At 57.3% G+C, this 10,611-nt stretch overlaps 1 protein-coding gene across 1 annotated transcript; it reads left to right on the forward strand.

Moving 5' to 3' along the window:
• The first annotated feature begins 493 nt into the window (after window positions 1-493).
• CALR (calreticulin) lies at window positions 494-10,284 on the forward strand. The gene is made up of 9 exons (XM_065419169.1): window positions 494-644; window positions 4,010-4,111; window positions 4,696-4,899; window positions 5,627-5,721; window positions 5,823-6,032; window positions 6,280-6,393; window positions 7,381-7,524; window positions 8,012-8,104; window positions 8,946-10,284. The coding sequence occupies exons 1-9, from the start codon at window positions 557-559 to the stop codon at window positions 9,144-9,146; spliced, it is 1,251 nt and encodes a 416-aa protein (XP_065275241.1). The 5' UTR covers window positions 494-556; the 3' UTR covers window positions 9,147-10,284.
• Window positions 10,285-10,611: the final 327 nt, after the last annotated feature.

The raw sequence follows: 10,611 nt of genomic DNA on the forward strand, positions 1-10,611 counted from the left end.
ATGTCACGGCGCCGTATTGTGTCACAACGCGTGGCATCACCGTGACAATGTCACCAGGTCCCCTCCTTCCCCCACTTGGGTTATTTTATCACCTCCCCCCCTGGTGGTGGTTATGGGGTGGGATTGCCCCCCGCACTGAGCCAGGGTGGTGGAGAGGAGGGGGAACGAGCCTCAGCACAATAACTATGTGCTGGCCCTTTAAGAGAGGCCGAAAGCTCACGTGACCTGACAGGCGGCGGTGACACAGCCAGCGAGGGGAGGGGGGCGTCTCCCCCCGAACGCGTGGTCGCTCCTGATTGGCCGAGCTCGGCAACCAATCGGAAGCGGCCATCTGGGACGCCAACGTTCGGGGGCGCAGCCTCACTCGTCGGGCAGGCTGCCGGCCAATGGGGCCGCGCGTCGCTAGGGCTCGGGCCAATGGGGCGGCGGCGGGGGCGGGCGCTGGGCCGGGCCGGGTATAAGTGCGGCCGCCGTCGGCTCCGCGCCCGCAGTCAGTGTCTTGGGCGCCGTTGGGTCAGGTCGGCACCTCCCGGGGACTAGCGCGAGACCCACCGCGATGAGCCCGCTCCTGGCGCTGTGCGGCCTGCTGGGCCTGGTGGCGGCGGGGCCCGCCCAGTACTTCAGGGAGGAGTTCGGGGACGGAGGTGAGGGGGGCGGGGCGGTGGGGGGCCATGGGGGGAGGTCTCCATGGGGTCAGGCTAGCCCTGCAGGAGATGGGGGGTGGGAATGAAGTGGAGGTGATGGGGGTCTCCATGGGGTCAGGCTAGCCCTGCAGGAGATGGGGGGTGGGAACGAAGGGGAGGTGATGGGGGTCCCATGGGGTCAGGCTAGCCCTGCAGGAGCTGGGGGGTGGGAATGAAGGGGAGGTGATGGGGGTCTCCATGGGGTCAGGCTAGCCCTGCAGGAGATGGGGGGGGTGGGAATGAAGGGGAGGTAATGGGGGTCCCATGGGGTCAGGCTAGCCCTGCAGGAGATGGGGGGGTGGGAATGAAGGGGAGGTAATGGGGGTCCCATGGGGTCAGGCTAGCCCTGCAGGAGATGGGGGGTGGGAATGAAGGGGAGGTGATGGGGGTCTCCATGGGGTCAGGCTAGCCCTGCAGGAGATGGGGGGTGGGAATGAAGGGGAGGTGATGGGGGGTCCCATGGGGTCAGACTAGCCCTGCAGGAGATGGGGGGGTGGGAATGAAGGGGAGGTGATCGGGGTCTCCATGGGGTCAGGCTAGCCCTGCAGGAGATGGGGGGTGGGAATGAAGGGGAGGTGATGGGGGTCCCATGGGGTCAGACTAGCCCTGCCGGAGCTGGGGGGTGGGAATGAAGGGGAGGTGATGGGGGTCCCATGGGGTCAGACTAGCCCTGCAGGAGATGGGGGGTGGGAATGAAGGGGAGGTGATGGGGGGGGGTCTCCATGGGGTCAGACTAGCCCTGCCGGAGCTGGGGGGTGGGAATGAAGGGGAGGTGATGGGGGTCCCATGGGGTCAGACTAGCCCTGCAGGAGATGGGGGGTGGGAATGAAGGGGAGGTGATGGGGGGGGGGTCTCCATGGGGTCAGACTAGCCCTGCCGGAGCTGGGGGGTGGGAATGAAGGGGAGGTGATGGGGGTCCCATGGGGTCAGACTAGCCCTGCAGGAGATGGGGGGTGGGAATGAAGGGGAGGTGATGGGGGGGGGGTCTCCATGGGGTCAGACTAGCCCTGCAGGAGCTGGGGGGTGGGAATGAAGGGGAGGTGATGGGGTCCCATGGGGTCAGGCTAGCCCTGCAGGAGATGGGGGGTGGGGCGGTGATGGGAGTCCCCTGGGGGGAGGTCTCCATGGGGTCAGGCTAGCCCTGCAGGTGGAGGGGTTAGTCAGGGTTGACTAGTCTCTGGGCTGGGGGTGGGGGTGTGCAGTGAAGGGCAGGCTCTGAAGAACAGCTGTGATGGGGGGTTCCCCAGGGTGAGTGTGGCTCTGAGGGAGGAGGGGTCAGTGTAGATCTGCTGGGGGGGGGGGGGGGCGTTGGAGTGAAGGACATAAGGTTTTTCTGTAGTGCTCACTGTGCTGTCAGGCTCATGGTTGGGGCTGGGGGTTGGCAGGGAGGATTAAATAGGGTTCAGATCTGTGAGGTTACAGAGTTGGGGTGTCCTGGTTTCATGAACATAGGGGTGGTATCTGTAGGGAAGATTAATGGTGCAGTGGTATAAATGGTCCCTGCAGAACCAAAGGGAACTCTGTGGGGAGGGGGAAATCATAATAGGATCAATTGAGTCCATATAGAACCAGGAGGCCGGCCACACTCACAGTGGGGCAGAGACTCCTGTTGGGAGGCAGGAATTCTATTTCACCCACAAAACATTTAAATCCTATGCCCTAAAATCCTGCTTTGGCTGGTCAGGGCTCTGCGGGATTTGGGATTGTGGGTTGGGAGTACTGAGCTAACCTGCAGCTGTCTCTCATTACAGAGAGTTTCATTTGCCATGGGCTCAAGATAGCATTAGGATGTCAGTTTAAAGCCTTTTCAAAAGAGGCTCTGAAAATATTTGAGGGGGTGAGGAAAATCTGCCTCCCCCTCCCCAAATCAGTACATAGCAGTTCAGATTTAAAAACTCACTTGGTAGCAGTTCAGTAGCTGAAATTGTAAGAGCCTCTGAATATACAGCCTGTTACAACACAACCTGAAACCAGAGGCCTGGTATCTTCCCATGCTTCTCGAATAAACTCAACCTGGAGAGGGCCTATTTGCCTCCTATAGGCAGCAGCCGGTCTTCTGTGTTTAAGGGCTTATAGAGGGGAGTTTCCTTCTCTAGAAAGGAGGCAGGGCCTTGGGGGTGTGGGTGGGTGGCTGGAGGCCTTTTTAGTTTCATAATTGCCTCCCTGTGTAGTCTAGACTGAAGGGGCAGTGGGGAATCGATAATTAATTATTGGGCCCTGTGGGGATGAGTGTCTGTTCTATAAGGACTGGGGGTTGAACATTTTGGGGCACATGCCGACCATACAGCCCTATGGGGGTTGGGCACCATGTGCAGGTCTGAAAGCAAAAATCCGCCCTAGTGGATGGCTGGGTGCAAAGTTATCCGGCTCCGTAGATCTCAGAGCAGAGCGCTTCCTGGCCTCAGCTCAGTCCCGCTGTGCCCGGGTGAGAAACGGTATAGATACAGTGTGCATCTGGGGCGTGCACGGCAGCTCGTGGCCTGCTAAGCTGTTCTCGTGTGCAGCTGTGACCGAGCCAATGAGTTCGGAAGCAGGTGTTGTAACTTGTCTGGGAAGCTGGTGACTCCTGCCTGAAGGGCTTAGGTGAGCCTACGGCTCTAAAGGCTGTGACATGGCCCCTTCAGACAAGGCCTCTGCTTCTGGTCCATGATGCAGCTTGCAGTACTAAGGGATGAGAGGCGGCCGGCCAGCCACTCTAGATGGATGTTGGGGCATGTTGATCAAAGCACTAACAAGCATTATAAGCTGCCAATGCAGGATTGACTGTTAAACAGCTGCCGTATTCCACCCCAGAGGAGGCTGCATTTCAGCAGCAGGTGACAGTCCTTGTGTGTTGCCTGTCCTCTTCATGAGGACTCATGGGGGAAGAGAAATGCAAGATCCTGTTCCACACTTAATCCTCTGCCACACACTTACATGGTCAACTTTCGCTCTGCCTGCTGGATGAAGCAGGCCCATCATTGCATATGGGGTGGGGGAGTGTGGTCTACTGGCTGGCTGGAACAGAGGCACTGGGAGTCAGAACTCTTGGGGCGGGGGGGGGGGGGGGGGAGGAGAGAGACAGGCTCAATATGACCTTGGGCAAGCTGCTTCCTTTCCACCTGCTGAAAATGAGGCTCTTGCCTCTGGCTTCATGGGTGACTGGAACACTAGCCAGTGATTGGCTTCGAGAGCTCTTCTCTGGCCTGTGATGTCCTAGCGAGGTGGGGCCTTCCTCACTCAGTGACCAAGGGTGGGCTGGGTCTGTAGCCCACATGCCCTCTCCTGAGTGTGTGGTGATAGCGGGGCGGCTGTTAAAACTTCATGCCTGTGTCTTTTCCCCACAGATGCCTGGACAAGCCGCTGGGTGGAGTCGAAGCACAAGTCGGACTATGGGAAGTTCAAACTGACGGCGGGCAAGTTCTACGGGGACGCCGAGAAGGATAAAGGTGGGAAATCGTGTTCCTGCTGCATTGTGTTGTGTCCCCCAGGATGCACTAGGGAGATCGGGGCCTTTGCTCTTTGCCAGAGGAGCCAATGGGCAAGATGGTTGAGTTACTACTTGCCTATAAATCACCCAGCACTTCTATAAATACCCTAGTGTCAGCTCAGCCCAGTAAATCCTTCCCATCCCATTCTGGCTGTAATGGGTTAGTCGTCTGGATTGTGTGCGCTTTGGGACAGGGCTGCCTCTTAACTGTCTGCACAGGTCCATGACACTACCACGGTCCAGATAACAGTGCATGGCAGCTGACAGCCACTGATGCCTGACCCCTGGTGAAGCTGGCAAAACCCCCATAATGCACCTGTGTACATGGCTGGGGGGATAATCCCTTGCTGGTTGCCACCTCGTGCCCTGAAGCATTAGCTGTAAGATGACCAGCATGGTGCCTGCATACAATCTCCCCTGCTGGGGAGCTGAGAGCAAACAGGCCTGTTGCCCGAATGTGCTGAGCTGTGAGGCCAGCTACTGAGGGATCACGCTCCCCCTCCCTGCTGGCTCTTGACTGTGTTTTCCCCCTCCCCTTGCCAGGCCTCCAGACGAGCCAGGACGCCCGTTTCTACGCCCTGTCTGCCCGCTTTGACTCCTTCAGCAACAAGGACAAGACCTTGGTGGTGCAGTTCACGGTGAAACACGAGCAGAACATCGACTGCGGTGGTGGTTACGTCAAGCTCTTCCCCTCGGGCCTGAGCCAGGAGGACATGCACGGGGACTCGGAGTACAACATCATGTTTGGTGAGTGCCTGCGGGGTGGGCTCTGCTAGCCATGGACTAGCTGCAGGGGCCCAGACTGTGGTAGGGTCTCATGCGAAGCAGGTGTCTGGAGGGGAGCTCTCCAAACCCCCAGGAGTGGGTGGGTGACTTAGCAGGGGATGCTCATTGGCCCAGCATGGCACTAGGGGCTGCTGGGGAACTTGTCATGAGTTGTTGGGGCCATGTCCTGGCCGGTTCCAGCTTGGCTAATACCGCTCTGCTCTCCCCGGATTCACCCACAGCTTCAGCTGCCAAAGCTGGTCTAAGCGGTCATGGGCTGTTGCTGTGCTCCACCCCAGAGGTGGATGAAGGGACTTGGGGATTGCACCTAAAATTCAAATTCTGTCCCCAGATTCCCTGGAATCTAGTGTCCTGACAGGCCTGGAGACCAGCCTGCCCTAGGACCCATCATGAGCAACAGAAGGGCAACCTCTGTGTTCCCCCCAACACTGCCCCTCTGTTGTTTCTGGTGGGTGACCAGCAGGGGGAAGAGTCCAGTCTGAGCCCCATTCAGCCCATGTTCTCTCAACTGAGCCTGCCAACAAGGCCAGTGTACGCCCCAGTGTGGGGATGTGCTTGTGGTGAGCTAGTCGCTGGTCCTGCTGGGGGCAGAATTTGCCAGCTCTCCACGCTGGAACAAGGTGACTTTCAGCCCCTCCTGATGCAGGCTGGGTTTGCTCCTCTGAACTGTAGCTTGTTTCCAATCCAGGCCCTGACATCTGTGGCCCAGGGACCAAAAAAGTGCACGTGATCTTCAACTACAAAGGGAAGAACGTCCTGATCAACAAAGACATCCGCTGCAAGGTGAGTCTCCTGGCTGCCCCCGTGACATGGGCCTGGAGTGAGATCTCCTTGGCCCTGAGCTGAGAGCCTTCATCTAATCCCTGGCTCCTTCCCTTGTCCAGGACGACGAGTTCACCCACCTTTACACCCTCATTGTGCGGCCTGACAACACCTACGAGGTGAAGATCGACAACAACAAGGTGGAGTCGGGCAGCCTGGAGGAAGACTGGGACTTCCTGCCTCCCAAGAAGATCAAGGACCCGGAGGCCAAGAAACCAGAGGACTGGGACGATAGGGCCAAGATAGACGACCCCGAGGACACTAAGCCAGAGGTGAGTTGGGGGCTGCAGATCTCGGGCTGGGACAGCGTATGGGGATGGGCAGAGACTAGCACCATAATGCTAATCATTTCCCCCCGCCCGTGTGGCCAGGTGGTGGGGGATAGCGGCTGTAGCTCTCGCTGTGTGTGGCGCTGGCTGGTGTGGCCGGGGTAATGGAGGGCAGGATATCCATCAGAGCGAGGAGTTGGTGGAGAATCAATTCCTGACATCTGCCTGGTTCTCTTCCTCTGCCCCTCAGGATTGGGATAAGCCAGAGCACATTCCTGACCCTGATGCCAAGAAGCCGGAGGACTGGGATGAGGAGATGGATGGGGAGTGGGAGCCTCCGGTGATCCAGAACCCAGAGTACAAGGTAAGGCTGGCCCACGGGCTGGGTCTGCAGCAGGGGTCTAGAGTGCCTGATTGCAAACTTGCATGAACGTCGTGGCCTTCTGTCGGTTGAGGAGCCGCAGCCCTGCTGCAGTCGGTGCTGAGTATCTGTGTACCCAGGGGATGAGGCCTGACACTCACCAGTTACTGCCTTGGAGTGATAAATGCACCCCGTTAAGGTTTCCTGCCCTAGAGAAAGGCATGAACCCCCATAACACCTCTGTGCAGTGCCAATGAGCATTCCCTTCTTGGTGCCGCCTCCAGCCCTCTGCAAGGGGATGGGCTTATGCCCTGGAGGGAGGAGATCAAGACTCTGGTAACTCCAAACTATTGTGGCAACACTGCGCCAGTCTAATCATCTTCACGCTGAGCTAGTCCTGGGTAAGGAGGGACTCTGGGACCTTCCAAGGGCGGGCTGGGGAGCAGAGATTGAACAGGCACGTTCCCTGGTTCTTGAGTTGGCACGTGGCTGCTCAGTCATAGATACCAAGGCCAGAGGGGACCATTGTGATCCTCCAGTCACGTCTGACCTCCTGCCTAACACAGGCCAGTGAACTGGCCTGCAGTAATTCCTAGATCAGAGCTTCTGGGGAAAATCCCCAGTCTTGATTTTAAAAACGGCCAGTGATGGAGAATCCACCATGGCCCTTGGTTCAGGGTTCCAGCATGTCGTGGGAAGAATCCATGGCATGCTAGCACTGGGCTCCCTCGATGGCAGCCTCAGCCCAGTCCAGCTGTAGGTGAGAGCCCTTGTGTTCCAACTCCCCTTAATAAAATCTGGGCCTGTGATCCTCAGGGTGCCGTGTGCACCGAGGGAGGCTGCCTGTCCACTCCTACAGCTGCAATAGCTTCTGGCAGCGCTGGTGTCCCCAGGCCAGGCCTGTTCCCTAATCTTTCTCCCCCTGTAAGACCAGCTGTAATCCCTCTCCCCACTCGCTGGTTTCTCACCTGCTGTTCTCCTGCTCCCCAGGGGGAGTGGAAACCCCGCCAGATTGACAACCCTGACTACAAGGGGAAGTGGGTGCACCCTGAGATCGACAACCCGGACTACACCCCCGACCCCAGCCTGTACTCCTACGACAGCTTTGGCGTCATCGGCTTGGATCTGTGGCAGGTGCGCTCCTCCCGAGAGGGCTGGCGGGGAGCAGGACTCAGCAAGCTCTCTATCGCATAGACCGTGCCACCTTGCGCTGGGGTGGGAACTCGCCTTTAACTGGGCTCTGCTTCAGACTGAGCCCCCGGAGCCCCAGCTGCATTAAAGTGCTGGGGTATCCAGTCTGATGGGACGGGGGCCTTGTGCCTGGCTGTGCTGCTGGCAGTGCTGCCCCCTGTTGGCAGATACCGTAACTCTCCCTCAGGGACTCCTGGCTCCTGTATGTCTGAACGCTTCCCAAGCCAAAACAGATGCTTATCTCTTGCCCAATCGGCCTCAGCCTTGGCTGAGCAGCAGTAAGTTCTCTTCTGGGCAGGACTTGACTCTCTTAACCCTTGTCTTGCTGGCTGACACCCCCCTCCCCTGCGCTTGGGGGGACGTGGGCGAAGTCGCCTTGGGGCACCTGGCTGCTCCCTGCTGCGCACTCACTGGCTCGCTATCCTTTCAGGTGAAATCTGGCACCATCTTCGACAACTTCCTGATCACGGACGACGAGAAGTTCGCAGAGGAGTTTGGCAATGAGACCTGGGGAGCCACCAAGGTAATGACTGCCCCTGGGGAGCGCTCCTGCTCCTCCAGAAGAGATTTCCCCTGCCAGGACAAGTCCTCCTCCCTTTGAGTCAGCATGGGGGGCACCACTGCTCTGAGCCAGAGCCCATGCTGCTGTCGGGCAGTGCGGTGACTGAGTCACCCCCTGAGCCGGAGGAAGGACCCGCAGCTGTTCAAGGGGCTCCACTGGGAATCCTAGTGCAGGGAAAGGCAAGCTGAGTCCAGGGGCTTTGCTGCATCTCTTGTGCTGGGAGGGTGATGGGGCTGTTCAGTTCTAATGGGGCATAGAAACACCTCAAACAATCTGATGTGGAGGGGGAGAGGCCGGACAGTCCAATAAATGTTCTGAAACCTAAACCCTCTAATCTAATGGCCGCCCATCCTCTCCGAGTGGAAAGGGGCTGTCAGGACGGGTCTATGGCTGAAGCAGGACTCCTGGCCTCTTCCACTGAGGTGCTGGGTACATCCCAACCGCTCCTGGCCTGAGTTTCCCCATCTGAAGTGAGGCAAATATTCTTGCCAAGGCATGAAGGTTTAAGGTGGTCTGAAGCTGTTCAGAGCGTTGAGTAGAGTCCAGCCTCCTGGCCTACTCCGTTCCTTGCAGCCTCTCTCCTTCCTCCAGGTACTTATCTGAGCCCCTGGCCCAACCCAGCCCAATGGCAGTATCCTCCCCCCTCGTGCAGATGGGGAAACTGAGGCATGGGCTTGCCAAAGGTTACCCAGGGAGTCTGGTAGAGCAGGGAATTAGAACCTGGGGCCCAGGCTAGCGCCCAAACCGCTTGCACCATCTTCCCGCTCCCTTTCGGCTGACTCGTGTTGTCGTCAATCTCCAGGATGCTGAGAAGAAAATGAAGGAGCAGCAGGACGAGGAGCAGAGGAAGAAACAGGAGGAGGAGGACAAGAAGCGGAAAGAGGAGGAAGGGGACGAGGAGCCCGAAGGGGACGATAATGAGGAAGAGGAGGATGATGATGACGATGAGCCAGAGAAGGAGGAAGAGGAGGAAACGGAGGGACCGCTGAAGGACGAGCTGTAAAAGGCCGTTCCCGCAGCACCGCTCCTCCGCTGAGCCTCACCTTTGGCCCACACCATGGGGCTCGCTTGGTTAAACCCAAATAAGGAGAGGGGGAGGGGATACAGTAATGTCTCTATGAGACTTGAACTTTTTTTATTGGTGTTTTGTTTGTGGTTTGTTTTTTATTTCACATGCCCCCAATGCCATCAATGATCCAGTCATGTGAGTCCAGGTCTGGGCCCTGCAGTGTATGAATGTATGCTAAGGTTAACTGTAGAAACGTAACCCTTGGCTCAGACAGGAACAGCAGCAGCAACTACTCTTAATGGTGGCTGGTTTCTCTACTGGCTCCTGTCCTCCAGATGCTCTGCAAAGGGATATATAGGAAGCAGCGACCCACTTCCCCTCCTTCCCCAGTCACCTGCCCTGCCCCTCCCTTCTCACATGAAGCAGATTCCAACCCCTGCTCCCATGTCAGTGACCTGAGTGGGCGGGATGGTAGGGTTGGCTTTTCCTCCATCCTAGCACAGCTTTGGTGAACCAAGGGGTTGGAATCTACTAGACTGCAGTATTACGCCTCATTTTCAGCAGTCTGTTCTCACAGGGAACTGTCCAGCTGTGGGGAGAGCTGCTTAAAATGAGGGGATGGATCCATTTCCCACTATGTGGCTGCTGCCTTGTTTTTGACAACTGAAGCGGCTGTCCAAACTAGATCCACAGTTGAACAGAAAGTGCTTTTAACAGCTCAGACTAAGTGGGATGTGTAACTAAGCATTTTCCTCCCCTTTCTTTGGACTCTAAAGCAAACATCTGTAGTTCCTTGATCTTCTGTAATATGCCTGACACCTCAGGAATCCCCTTGGAAATTGCATAGAGCTATTGTGGAGGGGAAATGGGGCACGGGCTAGAATGAAGAGAACGTTGTCTTGGTGAGGGAGGTCACAGAATGCTGGGGTGGGGGGAGCGTGGTGGACAGAATGGGGGTTGGTAGATTGTAAGGGAGCAGGATATGGAGTCCAAGCTTCTAACTACTCTGAACTGTATTGTGGGTGGGAGTGAAGGGCAGAGGTAGGGGTTCAGAGACTTCTCATGTTCACACTTGAATGTATGAATGATTGAAGAAAATTTCTATTAAATTAAATTTCATGTCTAGCCTCTGGCCTGGTTTCCGTGGGGTCTCTTTTCCTGGCATCTGAGTGGTGTGCAGTCACTTCCGCTGGGGGGAACCAGAGTAGTAGCTAAACCAATCACGTAATATACTCCAGCAAGGATTTTTAGCTACCTGGCAGAGGTGTAGCAATAGCTGCCCCCTTTGTAAAAAGAGAGCAATGGTCTCAGGTGCAGGCCCCCCCGGAGATACACCATCCCCATTCCAAGTAGGAAGACACAGCCCCACTCTGCTTTGGCCCATCTGCCCTCTAGGGCTGGAAGGACTAAAGGGAGTGGTGGTGTGACCCTGCCGTGTGCACCAGCTCACAAAACTGCT

This window comes from Emys orbicularis, chromosome 19, assembly GCF_028017835.1.
Source record: "Emys orbicularis isolate rEmyOrb1 chromosome 19, rEmyOrb1.hap1, whole genome shotgun sequence".
NCBI lineage: Eukaryota > Metazoa > Chordata > Testudines > Emydidae > Emys > Emys orbicularis.